The sequence below is a fragment of the Anser anser genome (genome assembly GCF_964211835.1).
Source record: "Anser anser genome assembly, contig: HAP1_SCAFFOLD_425, whole genome shotgun sequence".
Lineage (NCBI taxonomy): Eukaryota > Metazoa > Chordata > Aves > Anseriformes > Anatidae > Anser > Anser anser.
In genome coordinates, this window is record NW_028153985.1 from 26877 (window position 1) to 51883 (window position 25007).

At 68.0% G+C, this 25007-nt stretch overlaps 2 protein-coding genes across 7 annotated transcripts; both read left to right on the plus strand.

Moving 5' to 3' along the window:
• Positions 1-6: 6 nt before the first annotated feature.
• Positions 7-6928, plus strand: CLN3 (CLN3 lysosomal/endosomal transmembrane protein, battenin). Of its 5 annotated transcripts, none has more exons than XR_014577399.1 (13): positions 7-50; positions 166-222; positions 1424-1503; positions 1587-1672; positions 1770-1842; positions 2724-2867; positions 3688-3799; positions 4034-4102; positions 4483-4574; positions 5512-5605; positions 5943-6083; positions 6675-6853; positions 6891-6928. XR_014577399.1 is itself a non-coding variant. In XM_083853342.1 (12 exons), exons 1-12 carry the CDS (start codon positions 12-14, stop codon positions 6792-6794), a joined length of 1107 nt encoding a protein of 368 aa, XP_083709468.1. In that variant the 5' UTR covers positions 7-11; the 3' UTR covers positions 6795-6928. The 5 variants fall into 5 exon arrangements, 2 of the variants coding, with proteins under 2 accessions (XP_083709468.1, XP_083709469.1); XR_014577400.1 differs by having other exon boundaries at positions 4519-4574; XR_014577401.1 differs by lacking the exon at positions 2724-2867.
• Positions 6929-7181: 253 nt separating this feature from the next.
• Positions 7182-24948, plus strand: LOC310891042 (eukaryotic translation initiation factor 3 subunit C-like). Of its 2 annotated transcripts, none has more exons than XM_083853339.1 (21): positions 7182-7299; positions 8311-8412; positions 8856-8921; positions 8995-9184; positions 9646-9771; positions 9913-9967; positions 10086-10195; positions 10734-10858; positions 10939-11086; positions 12376-12479; positions 12581-12722; positions 13824-13949; positions 15146-15239; positions 16896-17083; positions 19256-19480; positions 21050-21413; positions 22318-22477; positions 22606-22671; positions 22786-22873; positions 24435-24597; positions 24687-24948. In XM_083853339.1, the coding sequence occupies exons 2-21, from the start codon at positions 8315-8317 to the stop codon at positions 24770-24772; spliced, it is 2724 nt and encodes a 907-aa protein (XP_083709465.1). In that variant the 5' UTR covers positions 7182-7299; positions 8311-8314; the 3' UTR covers positions 24773-24948. The 2 variants fall into 2 exon arrangements, with proteins under 2 accessions (XP_083709465.1, XP_083709466.1); XM_083853340.1 differs by having other exon boundaries at positions 7227-7299; positions 8314-8412.
• The last annotated feature ends 59 nt before the right edge of the window (positions 24949-25007 follow it).

Sequence of the window (25007 nt, forward strand, 5' to 3'; positions counted from 1 at the left end):
CCTACGTGGTGATGCTCAGCGCCGCCCACGACATCCTGCGGCCCCCCGAGGTGGGTGTCGGGCCCATGGGGGGGGTCACGTGACCCCCCCCCCAACCCTCACGTGACCCCCCCAACCGTCACGTGACCCCACCACCCTCACGTGACCCCCCCCCGTCCCCCCCAGATGCCGCCGGCCCCCCAGAACGGCTCCCGCTACGACTGCAGCCCCATCTCCACCGGGGTGAGGGGCGGGGCCTAGGGAGGGGGCGGGGCCTAGGGGAGGGGGCGGGGCCTAAGGGAGGGGGCGGGGCCTAGGGGAGGAGGCGGGGCCTAGGGCAGGGGGCGGGGCCTAGGGAGGGGGGCGGGCCTAGGGCAGGGGGCGGGGCCTAAGGGAGGGGGCAGGGCTTAAGCGGGTGGGGCTCGGGGAGGGGGCGGGGCTTGTGTGGGTGTGGCCGTGGGGGCGGGGTTTGTCGGGGCGGGGCCTTTCCTTTTTTGGTTTGTTTCCTGCGGGGTTTTGCTTACGGGGCCGGGACGTGGGGCGCTACGGGGCAGCCCTGTAACCTGTGGGGCGGCCCCATAAGGCTGTGGGTTGCTATGGGGCAGCCCCACAGGGCTCCGTGGGGCAGCCCCGTAGGCTGTGGGGCTCCGTGGGGTGGCCCCATAAGGACGTGGGGCTCCGTGGGGCAGCCCAATAGGATGTGGGGCGGCCCCATAGAGCTCCGTGGGGCAGCCCCATAGAGCTCCGTGGTGCAGCCCCATAGGCTGTGGGGCTCCATGCGGCGGTCCCATAGAGCTCCGTTGGGCCACCCTATAGGCTGTGGGGCTCCGTGGGGCGGCCCCATAGAGCTCCGTGGGGCAGCCCCATAGGATGTGGGGCGGCCCCATAAGGATGTGGGTTGTTATGGGGCAGCCTCACAGAGTTCCATGGGGCAGCCCCACAGGACATGGGGCTCCGTGGGGCGGCCCCATAGAGCTCCGTGGGGCAGCCCCATAAGGATGTGGGGCTCCGTGGGGCAGCCCCATAGAACTCCGTGGGGCAGCCCCGTAGGCTGTGGGTTGCTATGGGGCAGCCCCATAGCCTAGAGAGCTCTGTGGAGCAGCCCCATAGGCCGTGGGGTTCCGTGGGGCGGCCCCATAGGATGTGGGTCTCCATGGGGCGGCCCCATAGCCTAGAGAGCTCCGTGGGGCAGCCCCATAGGCTGTGGGGCTCCGTGGGGCGGCCCCATAGAACTCCGTGGGGCAGCCCCATAAGGATGTGGGGCTCCGTGGGGTGGCCCCATAGGATGTGGGGCTCCGTGGGGTGGCCCCATAGAGCTCCGTGGGGCAGCCCCATAGCCTAGAGAGCTCCATGGGGCAGCCCCATAGGCCGTGGGGCTCCGCGGGGCGGCCCCGTAGGCCGCGGGGCGCTATGGGGCAGCCCCCCAAGCTGTGGGTCGCGGCAGGCGGTGCTGCTGGCCGACATCCTGCCCACGCTGCTGATCAAGCTGGCCGCCCCCTTCTGCATCCACCTCCTGCCCTACAAGTGAGCGGGGGGGGGGGGGGGGGTTGGGGGGGGGCTGCGGCGCCGTGGGGCGGCCCCGCTGACGCCTCCCCGCGCCCCCCAAGCCTGCGCGTCGTCGCCGTCACCGCCGCGGCGTGGGGCAGCTTCGCGCTCGTGGCCGCCGCCGCCGGCGTGGCCGTCAGCCTGGGGGGTGAGTGGGGCGCCGTGGGGCGGATCTGTGGGGCAGGGCCGTGGGGCAGGGCCGTGGGGCAGGGCCGTGGGGCGGGGGTGACTTTGCTGCCCCCCAGGCGTGGTCCTGGCCAGCGCCTCCTCGGGGCTGGGGGAGGTGACGTTCCTGGCGCTGAGCTCCTTGTACCCCAGGTACGGGGCTGGGGGGGGGGGCACTATGGGGCAGGGGGGGCACCCTGGGGGGCTGGGGGGTGCTGTGGGGCAGGGGGGGCACCCTGTGGGGCTGGGGGGTGCTGTGGGGCTGGGGGTGCTCGTGTGCGGCTGGGTGGGCGATGTGGGGCTGGGGGTGTCCCTATGGGGCTGGGGGGGTCCCTGTGGGGCTGGGGGGGGGTCCCTATGGGGCTGGGGGGGTCCCGATGGGGCTGGGAGGGGGTCCCTATGGGGCTGGGGGGGGGTCCCTATGGGGCTGGGAGGGGGTCCCTATGGGGCTGGGGGGGGGTCCCTATGGGGCTGGGGGTGGGACTGTGGGGCTGGGGGGGGTCCCTATGGGGCTGGGGGTGTCCCTATGGGGCTGGGGGGGGGTCCCTATGGGGCTGGGGGGGTCCCTATGGGGCTGGGGGGGTCCCTGTGGGGCTGGGGGTGGTGCTGTGGGGCTGGGGGGGTCGCTATGGGGCTGGGGGTGTCCCTATGGGGCTGGGGGTGTCCCTATGGGGCTGGGAGGGGTCCCTATGGGGCTGGGGGGGTCGCTGTGGGGCTGGGGGGGTCCCTATGGGGCTGGGGGGGTCGCTATGGGGCTGGGGGGGGTCCCTATGGGGCTGGGGGGGGTCCCTATGGGGCTGGGGGGGTCGCTATGGGGCTGGGAGGGGGTCCCTATGGGGCTGGAGGGGTCCCTATGGGGCTGGGGGGGTCCCTATGGGGTTGGAGGGGTCCCTATGGGGCTGGGGGTGGCACTGTGGGGCTGGGGGGGTCGCTATGGGGCTGGGGGGGTCGCTATGGGTCCGGGGGCGTCCCCGTGGGTCCGGGGGCCCCGCTGTGGGCCCGGCGGTGCCCCCACGGGTGGCGGCCGCCCGCAGCTCGGCGCTGTCCTGCTGGTCCTCGGGCACGGGGGCAGCGGGGCTGGGGGGGGCCCTGGCCTACCTGGGGCTGACGCAGGCCGGGCTCAGCCCCCCCCGGGCGCTGCTCCCGCTGCTGCTGCTGCCGCCGCTGACGCTGCTCAGGTAGGGGGGCTGCCGCCCCACGGCTGCCCCATGGCTGCCCCATGGCTGCCCCATAGCTGCCCCACGGCTGCCCCACGGCTGCCCCATAACTTCCTTATAGCCGCCTCATGGCTGCCCCATAGCTGTCCCATAGCTGCCCCATAGCTGCCCCATAGCCGCCTCATGGCTGCCCCATAGCTGTCCCATAGCTGCCCCATAGCTGCCCCACGGCCGCCCCATGGCTGCCCCATAGCTGCCCCACGGCTGCCCCATGGCTGCCCCATAGCTGCCCCACGGCTGCCCCACGGCTGCCGCATAACTGCCCCACGGCTGCCCCATAGCCGCCCTATAGCTGCCCCATGGCTGCCCCACGGCTGCCCCACGGCTGCCCCATAGCTGCCCCATAACTGCCCCATAGCTACCCCATAACTTCCCTATAGCTGCCCCATGGCTGCCCCATAGCCGCCTCATGGCTGCCCCATAGCTGCCCCATAGCTGCCCCATAGCTGCCCCATGGCTGCCCCATAGCTGCCCCATGGCTGCCCCATAGCAGCCCCATAACTTCCCTGTAGTCACCCCATAGCCGCCCCATAACTTCCCCATAGCTGCCCCATAGTCACCCCATGGCTGCCCCATAGCTGCCCCATAGAGGCCCCATGGTGGCCCCATAACTTCCCCATAGCTGCCCTATAACTGCCCCATGGCTGCCCCATGGCTGCCCCATAACGACCCCATGGTGGCCCCATAGCAGCCCCATTGCCACCCCATAGCCTGCCCCATGGCTGCCCCATAGCCTGCCCCACAGCCGCCCCACAGCGGCCCCACGCTTCCGTCCCCGCAGCTACTTCTGCCTCCTGCGGCCCCCCCAGGCTCCCCCCCCGGCCCAGGAGCCGCTGCTGGGGCCCGGCCCCGATGTGGGGCTGGGGGCGGCGCAGAAGTGGAAGGTGGTGAAGGTGAGGGGGGGGCTCGGTGTGGGGCAGGGCGTGGGGCAGGGTGTGGGGCAGGGGGTGTGGGGCACGATGTGGGGCAGGAGACGTGAGGGAGGGAGAAGGATGCGGTGTCTGGGGGGGATTTGGGGCGGGATGTGGGGCGCGCTGTGGGGCAGGGGTGTGGGGGCGCGCTGTGGGGCGCGCTATGGGGCAGGGGGTGTGGGGCAGGGGGTCCTCACCGCCTCCTGCCCCCCCCAGAGGATCTTCAAGCACATGGCGCCGCTCGGCTTCGTCTACTTCGCGGAGTACTTCATCAACCAGGGCCTGGTGGGGCCGGGGGGCGCTGGGGGGCCGGGGGGTGCTGTGGGGCCGGGGGCGCTATGGGGCTGGGGGCGCTATGGGGCGCTATGGGGCTGGGGGAGTGGGGTGGGAGCCGTGGGGCTGGGGGGAAGCAGCGTGGAGCCGAGGGGGGAGATGTGGGGTGGGAGATGTGGGGCCGGGGGAGGGCGCTGTGGGGCCGGGGGGCTGCTATGGGGCTGGGGAGGGAGAAGTGTGGGGCTGGGAGGGGCGCTATGGGGCTGAAGGGGGGAGGTGTGGGGCTGGGAGGAAGCGCTGCGGGGCGCTGTGGGGCTCTATGGGGCGCTGTGGGGCGCGCTATGGGGCGCTGTGGGGCTCTATGGGGCGCTGTGGGGCGCGCTATGGGGCAGGCCACGCGCCGTGGGGCAGCCCCCTTTTCCCCCCAGCTGGAGCTGCTCTACTTCCCCGAGTCCTCCCTGACCCACAGCGAGCAGTACCGCTGGTGAGCCCGGGGGGGTGTGGGGCGGGGATGTGTGGGGCAGGGATGTGTGGGGCGGGGATGTGTGGGGCGGGGATGTGGGGCGGGGATGTGTGGGGCGGGGATGTGTGGGGCAGGGATGTGTGGGGCGGGGATGTGTGGGGCAGGGATGTGTGGGGCGGGGATGTGTGGGGCAGGGGGATGTGGGGCGGGGATGTGTGGGGCGGGGATGTGTGGGGCGGGGATGTGTGGGGCAGGGCGATGTGGGGCGGGGATGTGTGGGGCGGGGATGTGTGGGGCGGCGATGTGTGGGGCAGGGGGATGTGGGGCAGGGATGTGTGGGGCAGGGATGTGTGGGGCAGGGGGATGTGGGGCAGGGATGTGTGGGGCAGGGATGTGTGGGGCGGGGATGTGGGGCGGGGATGTGTGGGGCAGGGCGATGTGGGGCAGGGATGTGTGGGGCAGGGCGATGTGGGGCAGGGATGTGTGGGGCAGGGGGATGTGGGGCGGGGATGTGTGGGGCAGGGCGATGTGGGGCAGGGATGTGTGGGGCAGGGCGATGTGGGGCAGGGATGTGTGGGGCAGGGCGATGTGGGGCAGGGATGTGTGGGGCAGGGGGATGTGGGGCGGGGATGTGTGGGGCAGGGCGATGTGGGGCAGGGATGTGTGGGGCAGGGATGTGTGGGGCAGGGATGTGTGGGGCAGGGGGATGTGGGGCAGGGATGTGTGGGGCAGGGATGTGTGGGGCAGGGATGTGTGGGGCGGGGATGTGGGGCGGGGATGTGTGGGGCAGGGCGATGTGGGGCAGGGATGTGTGGGGCAGGGGGATGTGGGGCGGGGATGTGTGGGGCAGGGCGATGTGGGGCAGGGATGTGTGGGGCAGGGCGATGTGGGGCGGGGATGTGTGGGGCGGGGATGTGTGGGGCAGGGCCGTGTGGGGCAGCCGTGGGTCTCGCCGCAGGTACCAGCTGCTGTACCAAGGCGCCGTCTTCGCCTCGCGCTCGTCGCTGCGCTGCTGCCGCTTCCGCCCCATCTGGGTGCTGGCCCTGCTGCAGGTGCGGCCACGCCCCCTGTAGGCCACGCCCCCTGAAGGCCACGCCCCCTGAAGGCCACGCCCACGCCGACCACGCCCCGACGAGGCCCCGCCCCTTGGCCACGCCCGCAGCCCTGCCCCGTGGTTGCCGCCTGGCCTCCCGCCCCGTAGCCCCGCCCCTTGGCCACGCCCACCCGTTGGCCACGCCCCTGGCCACGCCCGCAGCCCCGCCCCATGGCTCCGCCCACCCACCGGCCACGACCACAGCCTCGCCCCATGTCCATAGCCCCGCCCCTGGCCACGCCCACCCCTGGCCCCGCCCACCCCCTGACCCCGCCCCCCCGTGGCCCCGCCCCCAGGGGCTGACGGCGGGGGTGCTGCTGGGGGCCGTGGCCGCCCCGTTCCTGCCCGGCCTCGGCGCCGCCTTCGCCCTGGTGCTGCTGGAGGGGCTGCTGGGGGGCACGGCCTACGGCAACGCCTTCCTCAACGTGCGCGCCGAGGTGGGCGCCGGGGGGGGTCCGTGGGGCCGGGGGGGCTCCGTGGGGCCGGGGGGGGCTCCGTGGGGCCGGGGGGGGCTCCGTGGGGCACTGCGGGGCCGGGGGGGGCTCCGTGGGGCTGGGGGGGCTCCATGGGGTGGCTGGGGGGCGCCATGGGGTGGTTGTGGGGAGCTGTGGGGCACTGGGGGGCCGTTGGGGGGCCCTACGGGGTGTTACGGGGCGGCTGGGGGGGGGCGTTATGGGGTTGTGGGGCACCGTGGGGTGGTTGGGGGGCGCTATGGGGCTGGGGAGGGTCTCTGTGGGGCGTTACGGGGGCTCTGTGGGGTGGTTGGGGGGCCCTGTGGGGCGCTCTGGGTCCCTATGGGGTCCCTATGGGGGTCCCTGTGGGTCCCTATGGGGTCTCTGTGGGATCTGTGGGGTCCCTGTGGGGGTCCCTATGGGGTCCCTGGGGGTCCCATGGGTCCCGCTATGGGGGGTTGGGGTCCCTATGGGGGTCCCTGGGGGTCCCTGTGGGGTCCCTATGGGGGGTTGGGGGTCCCTATGGGGGTCCCCAGGCCCCCCACGCCCACCCCCCGCCTCTCTCCCCCCCCCCAGTCCCCCCGGGCCGAGCGCGAGTTCGCGGCGGCCGCGGGCTCCGTGTCCGACTCCGCCGGGATCGCGCTGGCGGCGGCGGCGGCGCTGGGCGCGCACCGGGCCTTCTGCCCCGCCCCCTGACCACGCCCCCCGGGTGGCCACGCCCCCTGGCCACGCCCACCGGGATGGCCACGCCCCCGGGGCTGGCCACGCCCCCGGGTTTGGCCACGCCCCTCCGGGCTGGCCACGCCCCCAATAAACCTCCCCGCCCCTCCCTCCCGGCTGCTCTCGTCTGTGGGCGGGGCTTGGGGAGGGGCGGGGCTTGGGGAGGGGCGGGGCTTGGGGAGGGGGCGGGGCTTGTGGGAGGGGGCGGGGCTTGGGGGAGGGGGCGGGGCTTGGGGGAGGGGGCGGGGCTTGGGGAGGGGAGGGGCTTGGGGGGCGGGGCTTGGGGGAGGGGGCGGGGCTTGGGGAGGGGGCGGGGCTTGAGGGAGGTGGGCGGGGCTCGAGGGGGCCGTGGCCCGCCGCGGACTCGGTTTCCCGGCGTGCCATGGGGCGCGGGGGGGGCGGTGACGTCACTTCCGTCGCGCGGGAGCGGGGCGGGGCCCGGCCTTTCCGTGCTGCGCAGCGCCGGGAGCGGAGCGGCCGCGTGAGCGGGGGGGGGGGGGGGAGGGGGGGTGTGGGGCCGGAGATGTGGGGCGGGGGGAGCTGGGGGGCGGGGGGATCTATGGGGCAGGGGGGTGTGGGGCCGGGACCCGTGGGGCCGGAGATCGGGGGCCTGTGGGGCTGGGATCGGTGGGGTAGGCCCCACGGGGCAGGGGGGTGTGGGGCTGGGGGGGTGTGGGGCTGGGATTTGTGGGGCAGGCGCTATGGGGCGGGCTGGGCGCTATAGGGCCAGGATCTGTGGGGCCGGGGATCTATGGGGCCGGGGATCTATGGGGCGGGTTGGGCGCTATGGGGCCGGGCGCTATTGGGCGGGGATCTATGGGGCTGGGATCTATGGGGCAGGCGCTATGGGGTGGGGTGGGTGCTATGGGGCCAGGATCTGTGGGGCTGGGGATCTGTGGGGCTGGGGATCTGTGGGGCTAGGCGCTATGGGGTGGGGATCTATGGGGCGGGCGCTATGGGGCTGGGGGTCTATGGGGTGGGGATCTATGGGGTGGGTTGGGCGCTATGGGGCCAGGATCTATGGGGCCAGGATCTATGGGGCCAGGATCTATGGGGCCAGGATCTATGGGGCAGGCTGGGCACTATAGGGCCAGGATCTGTACGGCCAGGATCTATGGGGCAGGGATCTATGGGGCTGGGCGCTATAGGGCCAGGATTTATGGGGCTGGGCGCTATGGGGTGGGGATCTATGGGGCTGGGCGCTATAGGGCCAGGATCTATAGGGCCAGGATTTATGGGGCTGGGCGCTATGGGGTGGGGATCTATGGGGCTGGGCACTATAGGGCCAGGATCTATAGGGCCAGGATTTATGGGGCTGGGCGCTATGGGGTGGGGATCTATGGGGCTGGGTGCTATGGAGCTGGGTGCTATGGGGCTGGGTGCTATGGGGCGGGGATCTATGGGGTGGGTTGGGTGCTATGGGGCCAGGCGCTATGGGGTGGGGATCTATGGGGCTGGGCGCTATGGGGCGCCCCACTGACGCCCCCCCCAGCAGGATGTCGCGCTTCTTCACCACCGGCTCCGACAGCGAGTCCGAGTCGTCCGTGTCGGGGGACGAGCTGGTGGCCAAGCCGGCGGGCGGCAACTACAGCAAGTGAGGGGGGTCTGTGGGGCCGGGGGGGGGGCTGTGGGGCTGGGGGGGGGGATCTGTGGGGCTGGGGGGGGATCTATGGGGCCGGGGGGGGGGTCTGTGGGGCCGGGGGGGGGATCTATGGGGCCGGGGGGGGGTCTGTGGGGCCGGGGGGGGGAATCTGTGGGGCGGGGGGCGGGATCTGTGGGGCTGGGGGGGGGTCTGTAGGGCTGGGGGTGGAATCTATGGGGCTGGGGGATCTATGGGGCTGGGGGGGATTTATAGGGCTTGGGGGTGGGGATCTGTGGGGCTGGGGGGGATCTATAGGGCTTGGGGGTGGGGATGTGTGGGGCTGGGTGGGGAATTTGTGGGGCTGGGGGGGATCTGTGGGGCTGGGGGAGACTCTGTGGGTGCGGGGGGGGGATCTATGGGGCAGCCCCACACCTTCCCCCCCCCCCCGTCCCCAGGCCCATCCTGCTGAGCGAGGATGAGGAGGACACCAAGCGCGTGGTGCGCAGCGCCAAGGACAAGCGGTGAGCCGTGGGGCCGGCCGTGGGGCGCGCCGTGGGGCGCGCTGTGGGGCTGACCCCCGGCGCCGCCCCGCAGCTTCGAGGAGCTCGCCAACCTGATCAAGACGATCCGCAACGCCATGAAGATCCGCGACGTCACCAAGTGCCTGGAGGAGTTCGAGCTGCTGGGCCGCGCCTTCGCCAAGGCGCGCGGCATCGTGGACAAGGAGGGCGTCCCCCGCTTCTACGTCCGCATCCTCGCCGACCTCGAGGACTACCTCAACGAGGTCCCGGGGGGGGTTTGGGGGTCCCTGGGGGGCTTTTGGGGGTCCCAGGGGGGTTTTGGGGGGCCCTGGGGGGCTTTTGGGGGTCCCAGGGGGGTTTTGGGGGTCCCAGGGGGGTTTTGGGGGGCCCTGGGGGGGTTTTGGGGGGCCCTGGGGGGGTTTTGGGGGGCCCTGGGGGGGTTTTGGGGGGCCCCCTGGGGGGGTCTTGGGGCCCCCTGGGGGGGTCTTGGGGCCCCCTGGGGGGGTCTTGGGGGTCCCTGGGGGGGTTTTGGGGGTCCCTGGGGGGGTTTTGGGGGTCTCTGGGGGGGGTTTTGGGGGGCCCGGGGGGGGGTTTTGGGGGGCCCGGGGGGGGGTTTTGGGGGGCCCGGGGGGGTTTTGGGGCTCCCTGGGGGGGTTTTGGGGCTCCCTGGGGGGGTTTTGGGGCCCCCCGGGGGGGTGCTGAGCCCCGCGGCGCCGCCCCGCAGCTGTGGGAGGACAAGGAGGGGAAGAAGAAGATGAACAAGAACAACGCCAAGGCGCTGAGCACCCTGCGCCAGAAGATCCGCAAGTACAACCGCGACTACGAGGCGCTGATCGCCAGCTACAAGCAGGTGTGGGGCGGGGTGTGGGGCGGGGTGTGGGGCAGGGTGTGGGGCAGGGTGTGGGGCGGGGTGTGGGGCGGGGTGTGGGGCAGGGTGTGGGGCAGGGTGTGGGGTGCTGTGGGGCGCTCACCCCGCTGCTGGCCCCTGCAGAACCCGGAGCAGTCGGCGGACGAGGACGAGGAGAAGAAGAGCCGCGACTCGGAGGGTGCGTGGGGCGCGCTGTGGGGCAGGGACCCGCCGTGGGGCAGGGACCCGCCGTGGGGCAGGCCGTGGGGCTGACTGTGGGGCTGACCGTGGGGCTGACCGTGCCCCCCTCCCCGCAGGCTCCAGCTCGTCGGAGGAGGACGAGGACGAGGACGGGCTGAGCGCCGCCGCCTTCCTCAAGAAGAAGGAGGCCGGGGAGGCGCGGGGCCGCTTCCTGAAGAAGATGGAGGTGGGGGGGGGTCGGGGGGGGGATTTGGGGGGATTTGGGGCATATAGGAGGCGTTTGGGGTTTTATGCGGGTCATTTGAGAGGTTTAGGGGGGGTTTGGGGGAGTTTGGGGGGGTTTAGAGGATTTGGGGGGACTTTAAGGAGGATTTGGGGTTTTACGGGGGGAGTTTGAGAGACTTACGGGGGGGTTGGGGGGGATTTGGGCTTTTGTGGGAGCGATTTGGGGGCTTGGAGGAGATTCGGGGGGGTTGGGTTTATGGGGGGTAACTCGAAGGGTTTGGGGGGGTTACGGGGGGGCCGGGGAGCGTTTTGGGGGGGATTTGGGTTTTTACAGAGGTAGCTCGAGGGGATTTGGGGGAAGATTGGGGGGGATTGGGGATAATTGTGGGGGATTTGGGGCGGGTTTAGGTGGGGTTCGGGGTTTTGGGGGGGGATTCGGGCAGTTCTGACGGATTTGGGGGGATTTAGAGGGGATTTGGGGCTTTACGGGGGTAGTTTGGGGGGGTTTGGGGCCGATTCGGGGTCGGTGCCGTCCCCAGGAGGACGAGGACTCGGAGGACTCGGAGGACGACGAGGATTGGGGCTCCTCGGACTCGGACACGGACTCGGAGTCGGACGAGGACGAGGGCAAGTACACGTCGCTGGCCTCCAAGTTCCTCAAGAAGTGAGCAAATCCCCCCGAAACGCCCCAAAAACTCCCCCGGAGAGGGGCAGGGGGTGACGGCGCCCCCCCCCCCCGCCCAGGGACGAGGACAAGCGCGGGGGCGAGAAGAAGCGCAAGGAGAAGGCGAAGAAGAAGCACGACCGCAAGGCGCGGCGCTACGAGGACGAGGAGGACGACAACGAGGGCGGCGAGTGGGAGAAGGTCAAGGGCGGCGTGCCCCTGGTCAAGGTGTGGGGCGGGATGTGGGGCAGGGTGTGGGGCAGGGTCCTCGAGTAGGGCAACGGGGTAGGGCTGGGGCTATGGAGTGGGGCTGTGGGGTGAGGTTATGGGGCAGGGCTGTGGGGTGGGGATGTGGGGCAGGGCTGTGGGGCAGGGCTGTGGGGTGAGGTTATGGGGCAGGGTTGTGGGGTGAGGTTATGGGGCAGGGCTGTGGGGTGACGTTATGGGGCAGAGCTATGGGGCAGGGCTGTGGGGTGAGATTATGGGGCAGGGCTATGGGGCAGGGCTATGGGGCAGGGCTATGGGGCAGGGCTATGGGGTGAGGTTATGGGGCAGGGCTATGGGGTGAGGTTATGGGGCAGGGCTATGGGGCAGGGCTATGGGGCAGGGCTATGGGGTGAGGTTATGGGGCAGGGCTGTGGGGCAGGGCTGTGGGGTGAGGTTATGGGGCAGGGCTGTGGGGCAGGGCTGTGGGGCAGGGCTATGGGGCAGGGCTGTGGGGTGAGATTATGGGGCAGGGCTATGGGGCAGGGCTGTGGGGCAGGGCTATGGGGCAGGGCTATGGGGTGAGGTTATGGGGCAGGGCTGTGGGGCAGGGCTATGGGGCAGGGCTATGGGGCAGGGCTGTGGGGTGAGGTTATGGGGCAGAGCTATGGGGCAGGGCTGTGGGGCAGGGCTATGGGGTGAGGTTATGGGGCAGGGCTGTGGGGTGAGGTTATGGGGCAGGGCTATGGGGCAGGGCTGTGGGGTGACGTTATGGGGCAGGCTATGGGGCAGGGCTGTGGGGCAGGGCTGTGGGGTGACGTTATGGGGCAGGCTATGGGGCAGGGCTGTGGGGCAGGGCTGTGGGGTGAGGTTATGGGGCAGGGCTATGGGGTGGGGATGTGGGGCAGGGCTGTGGGGCAGCGCTATGGGGCGAGGCTATGGGGCAGGGCTGTGGGGCAGGGCTATGGGGTAAGGTTATGGGGCAGGGCTATGGGGCGAGGCTATGGGGCAGGGCTGTGGGGCAGGGCTATGGGGTAAGGTTATGGGGCAGGGCTATGGGGCGAGGCTGTGGGGCAGGGCTATGGGGCAGCGCTATGGGGCAGGGCTATGAGGAAGCGCAATGGGGCTGTGGAGCAAGGTTATGGGGCAGGGCCGTGGGGCTGCACGACGAGGCAGTGCTATGGGGCAGTGCCTTGAAGTAGGGCAGTGGGGCGGCGCTATGGGGCAGGGCGCTATGGGGCAGGGCGCTATGGGGCAGGGCGCTATGGGGCAGCCCCACAGCCCGCCCCACGCGCGCCCCCCCTCCCCCCCAGGAGAAGCCCAAGATGTTCGCCAAGGGCACGGAGATCACGCACGCCGTGGTGGTGAAGAAGCTCAACGAGATCCTGCAGGCGCGCGGCAAGAAGGGGACGGACCGGTGAGGCCGTGGGGGGGCTGTGGGGCCGGCTGTGGGGCAGGATGTGGGGCGGGATGTGGGGCAGGCCGTGGGGCCGGCCGTGGGGCTGACCCCCGGCGCAGGGCGGCGCAGATCGAGCTGCTGCAGCTGCTGGTGGGCATCGCCAACGAGAACAACCTGGGGGTGGCGCTGGAGGTGAAGATCAAGTTCAACATCATCGCCTCGCTCTACGACTACAACCCCAACCTGGCCACCTACATGAAGGTGGGGCGCTGTGGGGCGGGTTATGGGGCGCTGTGGGGTGTTACGGGCCACTGTGGGATAGGTTGTGGGGGGTTATGGGGCGCTATGGGGCACTGGGGTGCTGTGGGGCGGGCTGTGGGGCAGGTTATGGGGCACTGGGGCGCTGTGGGGCGGGTTATGGGGCACTGTGGGGTGTTACGGGGCACTGTAGGATAGATAGTGGGGGGTTATGGGGCGCTATGGGGCACTGGGGTGCTGTGGGGCGGGCTGTGGGGCAGGTTATGGGGCACTGGGGCGCTGTGGGGTGGGTTATGGGGCACTGTGGGGTGTTACGGGGCACTGTAGGATAGATAGTGGGGGGTTATGGGGCGCTATGGGGCACTGGGGTGCTGTGGGGCGGGCTGTGGGGCTCTGTGGGGCAGGTTATGGGGCACTGGGGCTCTGTGGGGCGGGTTATGGGGCGCTGTGGGGTGGGTTATGGGGTACTGTGGGGTGTTATAGGGCACTATGGGATAGGTTGTGGGGGGTTATGGGGCATTGTGCAGCGGGTTATGGGGCGCTGTGGGGCACTGGGGTGCTGTGGGGCGGGCTGTGGGGCAGGCTGTGGGGCGCTGTGGGGCAGGTTATGGGGCGCTATGGGGCTCTGTGGGGCGGGTTATGGGGTGCTGTGGGGTGTTACGGGGCACTGTGGGATAGGTTGTGGGGGGTTATGGGGCGCTATGGGGCATGGGGGTGCTGTGGGGCAGGTTATGAGGGGTTATGGGGCACTGTGGGGCAGGTTATGGGGCACTGGGGTGCCGTGGGGCAGGTTATGGGGGGTTATGGGGCGCTGTGGGGCGGGTTATGGGGCGCTATGAGGGGGGTTATGGGGGGTTATGGGGCGCTATGGGGCACCGTGGGGCAGGCTGTGGGGCTCTGTGGGACGCTATGGGGCAGGCTATGGGGCACTATGGGGAGCTATGGGGCGCTGTGGGGCAGGCTGTGGGGCAGGCTATGGGGCGCCGTGGGGTGCCATGGGGCAGGCTGTGGGGCACTATGGGCAGCTATGGGGTGCCGTGGGGCAGGCTGTGGGGCGCTATGGGGCGCTATGGGGCGCCGTGGGTGCTGACCGTGCCCCCCCAGCCCGAGATGTGGCAGAAGTGCCTGGCGTGCATCGAGGAGCTGCTGGACGTGCTCTTCGCCAACCCCCAGATCTTCATCGGGGAGAACATCGTCGAGGAGTCCGAGAACCTCGCCAACCCCGAGCAGGTCCGGGGGCGCCGGGGGGGCCTCTTGGGGGCCCTTGGGGTCCTTTTGGGGGCCCTTGGGGTCCTTTGGGGGAGCTGTTGGGGCCCTTGGGGTCCTTTGGGGGGCCCTTGGGGTCCTTTGGGGGGTCTTTGGGGTCCTTCGGGGGGGCTGTGGGGGAGTTTGGGGTCGTTTGGGGTGTTTTGGGGGGGGTTTTGGGGGGTGTTGGCAGGGTTTTGGGGTCCCTTTGGAGGGAATTTGGAGGCTTCTGGGGGGCTTTGGGGTCCTTTGAGGGTGGTTTGGGGTCATTTAGGGTCTTTTTGGGGTCCTTTGGAGTCTGTTTGGGGTCTCTTTGGGGGGCTTTGGGGTTCTTTGGGGGGGCTTTGGGGGCCTTTGGGGTCCTTTGGGGTAGCTGTTGGAGCCTTTGGGGTCCTTTTGGGGGGCCGTGGGGTCCTTCGGGGGGGCTTTGGGGGAGTTTGGGGTCGTTTGGGGTGTTTTGGGGGGGCCTTTGGGGGTTTTGGGGGGTGTTGGCAAGGTTTTGGGGTCCCTTTGGAGGGAATTTGGAGGCTTCTGGGGGGCTCTGGGGTCCTTTGGGGGGGGTTGGGGTCATTTAGGGTCTTTTTGGGGTCCTTTGGAGTCTGTTTGGGGTCTCTTTGGGGGGCTTTGGGGTTCTTGGGGGGGCTTTCTGGGGGCTTGGGGGGAGTTTGGGGTCATTTGGGGTCTTTTTAGGGGGCTTTGGGGGCTTTTGGGGGGGTTGCGGTCATTTTGGGGTGGTTTCTGGGGGGCTTCGGGGCTTTTTGGGGACCTTTGGGGTCTTTTGGGTGTCACCTGGGGGGCTTTGGGGTCGCTTGGGAGGCTTTGGGGGCGATTTGGGGTCCTTTGGGGGGGGCTTTGGGGTCGTTTTGGGTCTTTTGGGGGGGCTTTGGAGGGAGTTTGGGGTCATTTGGGGTCTCTGTGGGGGGCTTTAGGGTCTTTTTGGGGGCGTAGGGAGGGTTTTGGGGGGATTTGGGGTCACTTGGAGGATTTTGGGGGGAGTTTTGGCTCTTCCGGGGTCTTCCGGGGGGGCTTTAGATGGAGTTTGGGGTCTTTGGGGTCTCTTGCGGGGGTTTTGGGGGCTTTTAGGAGGCTTTGGGGTCACCTCGGGGGGGTTTCTGGGGGCGGTTTGGGGTGATTTCGGGGTGTTTTGGGGGTGCTGACGCCGCCCCCCCGCCCCCCCCCAGCCGTACCGGGTGCGCGGCTGCATCCTGACGCTGGTGGAGCGCATGGACGAGGAGTTCACCAAGATCATGCAGAACACCGACCCCCACTCCCAGGGTGCGCCGCCGGGGCGAAAAGCGCGGGGATCGGGCAAAGCGGGGGCGGGCGGGGGGGGAAGTGGGGGGGGAAACGGGGAAAAAAGGGGGGGAAACGGGGCAGGAACGGGGAGAAAAGGGGGGGAAACGGGGGAAAGTGCAGCAAAAAGGGGGTGGGAGGGGGGGAGTGGGGGAAATTGGGGGGGAATTGGGAGAAATGGGGGGGAAGGAGGGAAAGGGGGGAGGAAATGGGGGCGAAAGGGGGGAAAATTGGGGGAAATTGGGAGAAATGGGAAAGGGGGGGAAGGAGGGAAAGGGGGGGGAATTGGGGGGGGAAAATAGGGAAAATGGGATAAAATGGGGAGGAAGTGGAAGGAAATGGGGAGAAATAGGGGAAAATAGGGAAAGAGTGGGGTGAAATGGGAGAATGGGGGCAAATGGAAGGGAGTGGGGGGAGAAAATGGGGGAAATGGGGGAAAATGGGGGAAAATAGAGGAGAATGGGGCAAAAAGGAAGGAAATAGGGGAAAATGGGGGATGTGCGGGGAAATAGAGGGAAATGGGGGGAAGAATGGGGAGAAAGGGGTGGAAATGAGGGAATGGGGGAAAATTGGGGAGAAATGGGGGAAGATGGAGGGAATGGGGGGAGAAATGGGTGGAAATGGGGAGGAGATGGGGGAAAATGGGGGGGAGATGGGGAGAGATGGGGGAAAAATGGGGGGGAATGGGGGAAAATGGAAGGGAATGGGGGAAATGGGGGGGGAAATTGGGAGGAAATGGGGGAAAATGGGGGAAATGTGGGGAGAAATGGGTGGAAATGGGAGAAATGGGGGGAGAAATGGGTGGAAATGGGAGAAATGGGGGGAGAAATGGGTGGAAATGGGGGAAAACCGGGGGGGAAATGGGGAGGAAATGGGGGGATATGGGGAGAGATGGGGGAAAACCGAGGGGGAATGGGGGGGAATGGGGGAAAATGGAAGGGAAATGGGGGAAATTGGGGGGATATGGGAGAGATGGAGGGGAAAATGGGGGGGAATGGGGGAAAATGGAAGGGAATGGGGGAAATGGGGGGGAAATTGGGAGGAAATGGGGGAAAATAGGGGAAGAATGGGGGAAAATGGGGGAAATGTGGGGAGAAATGGGTGGAAATGGGGGAAAACCGGGGGGGAAATGGGGAGGAAATGGGGGGGAAATGGAGAGGAAATGGGGGAAATTGGGGGGATATGGGAGAGATGGAGGGGAAAATGGGGGGGAATGGGGGAAAATGGGGGAAATGTGGGGAGAAATGGGTGGAAATGGGGGAAAATAGAGGAGAATGGGGGAAATTGGGGGGGAAATGGGGAGGAAATGGGGGGATATGGGGAGAGATGGGGGGAAAACGGGGGGGAATGGGGGAAATGTGGGGAGAAATGGGGGAAAATGGGGAGGAAATGGGAGAAATGGGGGGAGAAATAGGGGGAAAATGGGGGAAAATAGAGAAGAATGGGGGAAAATAGAGGAGAATGGGGGAAATTGGGGGGGAAATGGGGGGGAAATGGGGGGATATGGGGAGAGATGGGGGAAAAATGGGGGGGAATGGGGGAAAATGGAAGGGAATGGGGGGGAAACGGGGGAAGCCGGAGGGAAACGGGGACAAACGGTGGAAAACGGGGTCCGACGGGGCCGTGGTGTGCGCGCAGAGTACGTGGAGCACCTGAAGGACGAGGGCCGCGTGTGCGCCATCGTGGCGCGGCTGCAGCGGTACCTGGCGGCGCGCGGCTCCCCCGAGGAGCTGTGCCGCGTCTTCCTGCGCCGCGTGCTGCACACCTACTACAAGTTCGACTACAAGGCCCAGCAGCGCCGCCGCGCGCCCCCCGGCGCCTCCAAGGTGGGACGGGGGGGGTCGGGGGGGGCTTCGGGGGGCTTCAGGGGGGTTGGGGGGGGTTTGGGGGCGTTACGAGGGGGTTACGGGGGGATTACGGGGGGATTACGGGGGGTTTGGGGGGGTTACGGGGGGGTTACGGGGGGTTTGGGGGCGTTACAGGGGGGTTACGGCGGGGTTGGGGGAGTTATAGGGGGATTATGGGGGGATTACTGGGGGTTTGGGGGAGTTTCAGGGGGGTTTGGGGGGATTACGGGGGGTTTGGGGGGGTTACAGGGGGGGTTGGGGGAGTTATAGGGGGATTATGGGGGGATTACGGGGGGTTTGGGGGGGTTACGGGGGGATTACGGGGGGGTTGGGGGGGTTACGGGGGGATTATGGGGGGATTACGGGGGGTTTGGGGGGGTTACGGGGGGTTTGGGGGGATTACGGGGGGTTTGGGGGCGTTACAGGGGGGGTTGGGGGAGTTATAGGGGGATTATGGGGGGATTACGGGGGGTTTGGGGGAGTTACGGGGGGGTTTCAGCGGGGTTTGGGGGGGTTACGGGGGGGTTACGGGGGGATTATGGGGGGATTACGGGGGGTTTGGGGGGGTTACGGGGGATTTGGGGGGCTTTGGGGGGGTTACGGGGGGATTACAGGGGGTTTGGGGGCCATTCAGGGAGATTAGGGGGGAATTCAGGGGGATTACAGGGGAGTTTGGGGGATTACAGGGGGATTACGGGGGGTTTGGGGGGCGTTCGAGGGGATTGCGGGGGGTTTCGGGGCCATTTGGGGGAGCTACGGGGGGATTTGGGGGGATTACGGGGGATTTTGGGGCCATTCAGGGGGGTTAGGGGGGAATTCAGGGGGATTACAGGGGGGTTTGGGGGGATTACAGGGGAGTTTGGGGGGATTGCGGTGGGTTTTGGGGCCATTTGGGGACGCTACGGGGGGTTTCGGGGGGATTTGGGGGGAATTCAGGGGGATTACGGGAGGCTTCGGGGCGATCTGGGGGGATCGCAGGGGGGTTTGGGGGGATTGCGGGGGGTTTCAGGGCAGTTTGGGGGGATTTCAGGCAATTTCGGGGGGTTCGGGGGGGTTTCGGGGGCATTGAGGGGGATTACGGGGTTTGGGGGCAATATGGGTGGGTTTCAGGGGGATTTGGGGGGATTTCAGGCGATTTCAGAGGGTTTCGGGTCACCTGGGGGGCTTTGGGGGGCATTTGGGGGAACTGGGGCTTCTGCCTCCCTTTGGGGCCATTTCCCTCCTCTTTGGGGCCCCTCTGGCTCCCTTTGGGTTGATTTCTCTCCTCTTTGGGGCCGTTTCTCTCCTTTTTGGGGCCGTTTCTCTCCTTTTTGGGGCCGTTTCTCTCCTTTTTGGGGCCGTTTCTCTCCTTTTTGGGGCCGTTTCTCTCCTTTTTGGGGCCGTTTCTCTCCTTTTTGGGGCCGTTTCTCTCCTTTTTGGGGCCGTTTCTCTCCTTTTTGGGGCCGTTTCTCTCCTTTTTGGGGCCGTTTCTCTCCTTTTTGGGGCCGTTTCTCTCCTTTTTGGGGCCGTTTCTCTCCTTTTTGGGGCCGTTTCTCTCCTTTTTGGGGCCCCTCTGGCTCCCTTTAGGGCCCCTTTGGGTCGATTTCCCCCTCTTTGGGGCCATTTCTCTCCTTTTTGGGGTCCCTTTGGCTCCCTTTGGGGCCGTTTCCCTCCCCTTTGGGGCCCCTTTGGCTCCCTTCGGGGCCCCTCTGTCTCCCTTTGGTGCCGTTTCTCTCCTTTTTGGGGCCCCTCTGTCTCCCTTTGGTGCCGTTTCTCTCCTTTTTGGGGCCCCTCTGTCTCACTTTGGGGCCATTTCTCTCCTTTTTGGGGCCCCTCTGTCTCCCTTTGGTGCCGTTTCTCTCCTTTTTGGGGCCCCTCTGTCTCACTTTGGGGCCGTTTCTCTCCTTTTTGGGGCCCCTCTGTCTCACTTTGGGGCCGTTTCTCTCCTTTTTGGGGCCCCTTTGGCTCCCTTTGGTGCCGTTTCTCTCCTTTTTGGGGCCCCTCTGTCTCACTTTGGGGCCGTTTCTCTCCTTTTTGGGGCCCCTCTGTCTCACTTTGGGGCCGTTTCTCTCCTTTTTGGGGCCCCTCTGTCTCACTTTGGGGCCGTTTCTCTCCGTTTTTGTCCCCCCCCCGGGGCCGGCTGCCGTCCCCGCCGTGCCGTCGCGGGGCCAGTCGGAGGCGGACGCGGCGGAGAACGAGGGCGAGGACTCGGCGGCGCTGATGGAGCGCCTCTGCAAGTTCATCTACGCCAAGGACCGCACCGACCGCATCCGCACCTGCGCCATCCTCTGCCACATCTACCACCACGCGCTGCACTCGCGCTGGTTCCAGGCGCGCGACCTCATGCTCATGTCCCACCTGCAGGACAACATCCACCACGCCGACCCCCCCGTGCAGGTGGGCGCCCCGCAGCGGGCCCCGAGGGGCCCCCGGGCTGCCCCCGGTCCTGCGGGATCTGCTTTGGGACCCCCCACCCCCTAGGATCTGGTTTGGGGCCCCCGGTCCTACGGATCTGGTTTGGGACCCCCCAGTCCTATGGGATCTGCTTTGGGACCCCCCAGTCCTATGGGATCTGGTTTGGGACCCCCACCCCCTAGGATCTGGTTTGGGGCCCCCTGGTCCTATGGGATCTGGTTTGGGGCCCCCAGTCCTATGGGATCTGGTTTGGGGCCCCCCGGTCCTATGGGATCTGGTTTGGGGCCCCCCGGTCCTACGGATCTGGTTTGGGACCCCCCGGTCCTATGGGATCTGGTTTGGGGCCCCCGGTCCTACGGATCTGGTTTGGGACCTCCCAGTCCTATGGGATCTGGTTTGGGGCCCCCAGTCCCATGGGATCTGGTTTGGGGCCCCCGGTCCCATGGGATCTGGTTTGGGACCCCCGGTCCTGCGGGATCTGCTTTGGGACCCCCCGGTCCTGTGGGATCTGGTTTGGGGCCCCCGGTACTACAGGATCTGGTTTGGGGCCCCCCACCCCCTAGGATCTGGTTTGGGACCCCCCGGTCCTATGGGATCTGCTTTGGGACCCCCCAGTCCTATGGGATCTGGTTTGGGACCCCCACCCCCTAGGATCTGGTTTGGGGCCCCCCGGTCCTGTAGGATCTGCTTTGGGACCCCCCGGTCCTGTGGGATGTGGTTTGGGGCCCCCGGTACTACAGGATCTGGTTTGGGGCCCCCCACCCCCTAGGATCTGGTTTGGGACCCCCGGTCCTGTGGGATCTGGTTTGGGACCCCCGGTCCTGTGGGATCTGGTTTGGGACCCCCCAGCCCCGTAGGATCTGGTTTGGGACCTCCCGGTCCTATAGGGTCTAACTCAGGACCCCCAGACCCATGGGATTGGATCTGGGGTCCCCCAAAACCCCCTGTGGGATTTGGGGCCAGTTCAGTGCCATTTGGGGGGATTTCGGGGCCATTTGGGGCCAATTTGATGTGATTTGGGGCCATTTGGGGGGATTTTGGGGCCATTTGGGGCCAATTTGATGTCATTTGGGGCCATTTGGGGGGATTTTGGGGCCATTTGGGGCCAATTTGATGTCATTCGGGGGGATTTTGGTGCTATTCAGGGCCAATTTGATGTGATTTGGGGCCATTTGGGGGGATTTGGGGGCCATTTGGGGCCAATTCGATGTCATTTGTGGGGATTTTGGGGCCATTTGGTGCCAATTTGATGTGATTTGGGGCCATTTGGGGGAATTTTGGTGCCATTCGGGGCCAATTTTATGTCATTTGGGGCCATTTGGGGGGATTTTGGTGCCATTTGGGGCCAATTCGATGTCATTTGGGGGGATTTCGGTGCCATTCGGGGCCGATCCGACGCCGTTTAGCCCGGATTTGGCGCCTTCTGGGTGCTCTCGGTGCCAATCCGGCGCCGTCTGGGGCCGCCCGCCGTCCCTTTGGCCCACCGGCGGCCCCTCGGGTCCCCGTTGGGCACCGATCCCGAGCCCCTCGCCCCCCGCCTTCCCCCCGCAGATCCTGTACAACCGCACCATGGTGCAGCTGGGCATCTGCGCCTTCCGCGAGGGGATGATCAAGGACGCGCACAACGCGCTGCTGGACATCCAGTCGAGCGGGCGCGCCAAGGAGCTGCTGGGCCAGGGGCTGCTGATGCGCAGCCTGCAGGAGCGCAACCCCGAGCAGGAGAAGATCGAGAAGCGGCGCCAGGTGCCCTTCCACATGCACATCAACCTCGAGCTGCTCGAGTGCGTCTACCTGGTGGCCGCCATGCTGCTCGAGATCCCCTACATGGCCGCCCACGAGTTCGACGCCCGGCGCCGCATGATCAGCAAGCAGTTCCACCACCAGCTGCGCGTCGGCGAGCGCCAGCCCCTGCTGGGTAAGGGAGGGAGGGGTGAGGGATGGCTGCCCCACGGCTGCCCCATAACCGCCCTGTAGTGCCTGCCCCATAGCCGTCCCCTATAAGTGCCCCCAAGCAGTTCCACCCCCAGCTGTGCGTCGGCGAGCGCCAGCCCCTGCTGGGCAAGGGGATAGAAATGTGCCCCACGGCTGCCCCATAGCTGCCCCATAACTGCCCCACAGCTGCCCCATAACTGCCCCATAGCTGCCCCATAACTGCCCCATAACCACCCCATAACCCCCCTGTAGTGCCTGCCCCATAGCTCCTGCCGTGTTCTGGCCCCATAGCCTGTGCCCCATGGCTCCTGCCCCATCCCGCCCCATAGCTCCTGCCCCACAGTGCTTGTCCCCACGGCTCCTGCCCCATAGCAGCCTGCCCCATCCCGCCCCATAGCTTCTGTCCCTATAGGTCCTCCTGCGTCCCGCCCCATAGATCCTGCCCCATCCCATCGCTCCTGTCCCCATAGCTCCTGCCCCATCTCACCGCATAGATCCCGCCCCATAGCTTCTGCCCCATCCTGCCCCATAGATCTTGTCCCCGTAGCTCCTGCCCCACATTGCCCCATAGGTCCTGCCCCACGGCTCCCATCCCCATAGCTCCCACCCCAAAGCTCCTGCCCCACCTCACCCCATAGAACCTGCCCCACAGCTCCTGCCCCATAGATCCTGTCCCCATAGCTCCTGCCCCATCTCACCCCATAGATCCCGCCCCATAGCTTCTGCCCCATAGATCCTGCCCCACGGCTCCCATCCCCATAGCTCCCACCCCATCCTGCCCCACAGCTCTCGTCCTCTCTGCCCCATAGCTCCTGCCCCCACAGCTCCCGCCCCATCTCGCCCCATAGATCCCGCCCCATAGCCCCTGCCCCCCCCTCTCCCCCCAGGCCCCCCCGAGTCGATGCGGGAGCACGTGGTGGCGGCCTCGAAGGCGATGAAGATGGGCGACTGGCGCACGTGCCACCGCTTCATCGTCAACGACAAGATGAACGGCAAGGTCTGGGACCTCTTCCCCGAGGCCGACAAGGTGCGCGCCATGCTGGTCAGGTGCGTGCCCCGCGGGCCCCAAACGGCCTCGTTTCGCCCCGTTCCGGGCTCCTTGCTTATCCCGGGGGGGTCGAGGGGCGCGGGGCGGCCCCAAACCGCTGGGGTTTCGCCCCGTTTTGGCGCTGCAGGAAGATCCAGGAGGAGTCGCTGCGCACCTACCTCTTCACCTACAGCAGCGTCTACGACTCCATCAGGTGGGGCGGGTGACGGCGCGGTGACGTCACGGTGACGTCATCGGGGGCGCGGTGACGTCATGGGGGCGCGGTGACGTCATCGCGGTGACGCCGCGGCGCCCTCCCGGCCCGCAGCATGGAGATCCTGGCCGACATGTTCCAGCTGGACCTGCCCACGGTGCACAGCATCATCAGCAAGATGATCATCAACGAGGAGCTCATGGTGGGGGCGGCGGGGGGGCAGCTATGGGGTGATGGGGGGTGGCTATGGGGCGGCTATGGGGCAGTGTGGGGTGATGGGGGGCGGCTATGGGGTGATACGGGGCGGCTATGTGGTGATACGGGGCAGCTATGGGGTGATGGGGGCAGCTGTGGGGCAATATGGGGTGATATGGGGCAGCTATGGGGCAGCTGTGGGGTGATACGGGGCAGCTGGGGGGCAGTGTGGGGCGATGGGGGGCAGCTATGGGGCAGTGTGGGGCGACTGTGGAGCGCTGGGGGGCAGCTGTGGGGTGCTGTGGGGCTGATATGGGGCGATACAGGGCAGCTCTGGGGCAGTGGGGGGTGATATGGGGCAGCTATGGGGCAATATGGGGCTGATGTGGGGCAATATAGGGCAGCTATGGGGTGATGCGGGGCAGCTATGGGGTGATGGGGGGCAGCTATGGGGTGATGGGGGGCAGCTGGGGGGTGATGGGGGGCAGCTGGGGGGTGATGGGGGGCAGCTATGGGGTGATGGGGGGCAGCTATGGGGTGATGGGGGGCAGCTGGGGGGTGATGGGGGGGCAGCTATGGGGCAATATGGGGTGACTGGAGCACTGGGGGGCAGTTGTGGGGTGCTATGGGGCAGCTGTGGGGTGATGGGGGGCAGCTGTGGGGTGATACAGGGCAGCTATGGGGTGATGGGGGCAGCTATGGGGTGATGGGGGGCAGCTGTGGGGCAGCTATGGGGTGATGGGGGGCAGCTATGGGGTGATGGGGGGCAGCTGTGGGGTGATGGGGGGCAGCTATGGGGCAGCTATGGGGTGATGGGGGGCAGCTGTGGGGCAATATGGGGTGATGGGGGGCAGCTGTGGGGTGATGGGGGGCAGCTGTGGGGTGATGGGGGGCAGCTATGGGGCAGCTATGGGGTGATGGGGGGCAGCTATGGGGTGATGGGGGGCAGCTGTGGGGTGATGGGGGGCAGCTATGGGGTGATGGGGGGCAGCTGTGGGGTGATGGGGGGCAGCTATGGGGCAGCTATGGGGTGATGGGGGGCAGCTATGGGGTGATGGGGGGCAGCTGTGGGGTGATGGGGGGCAGCTATGGGGCAGCTATGGGGTGATGGGGGGCAGCTGGGGGGCAGCTGGGGGTCAATGGGGGGCAGCTGTGGTGTGATGGGGGGCAGCTATGGGGCAATATGGGGTGACTGGAGCACTGGGGGGCAGTTGTGGGGTGCTATGGGGCAGCTGTGGGGTGATGGGGGGCAGCTATGGGGCAGGGTGGGGTGATGGGAGGCAGCTGTGGGGCAATGTGGGGCTGATGTGGGGCGATATAGGGCAGCTATGGGGTGCTATGGGGCAGCTGTGGGGTGCCGTGGGGTGGATGTGGGGCGCCGTGGGGCACCAGGGGGCGGCTGTGGGGCGGCACGGAGCACCTGCAGGGCGACGCGCGGTGGCGCATGGCAGCGCGGCCTGGCCGTGGGGCGCCGTGGGGCAATGTGGGGCGCCGTGGGGCAGCCGTGGGGCGCAGTGGGGCAGCCGTGGGGCGCCGTGGGGCGCAGTGGGGCAGTGCGGGTCCCGCAGGCGTCCCTGGACCAGCCGACGCAGACGGTGATGATGCACCGCACGGAGCCCACGGCGCAGCAGAACCTGGCGCTGCAGCTGGCCGAGAAGCTGGGCGGGCTGGTGGAGAACAACGAGCGCGTCTTCGACCACAAGCAGGGCTCCTACGGCGGCTACTTCCGCGGTGAGCCCTGCCCCATAGCGCCCCATAGCCTGCCCCACGGCCTGCCCCACGGCGCCCCACGGCGCCGCTCACCCCCTCTCCCCCCCCAGACCAGAAGGACGGCTACCGCAAGGGCGACGGCGGCTACCTGCGGCGCGGCGGCTACCGGCAGCAGGAGCGCGGCTCCAACTACTGAGCCCTGCCCCACGGCGCGACCCACGGAGCCTGCCCCACGGCGTGACCCACGGAGCCAGCCCCACGGATCCTGCCCCACAGATCCTGCCCCACAGCATGACCCATGGAGCCAGCCCCACGGCACGACCCACGGCTCCTGCCCCACAGCATCCCCCAATAAAGCACCCGTGGGAAGCAGGGGCCTGGGTGCTGTGTGCTTGGGGGGGGTTGTGGGGCAGGGGGGGCTCTGCCCCATA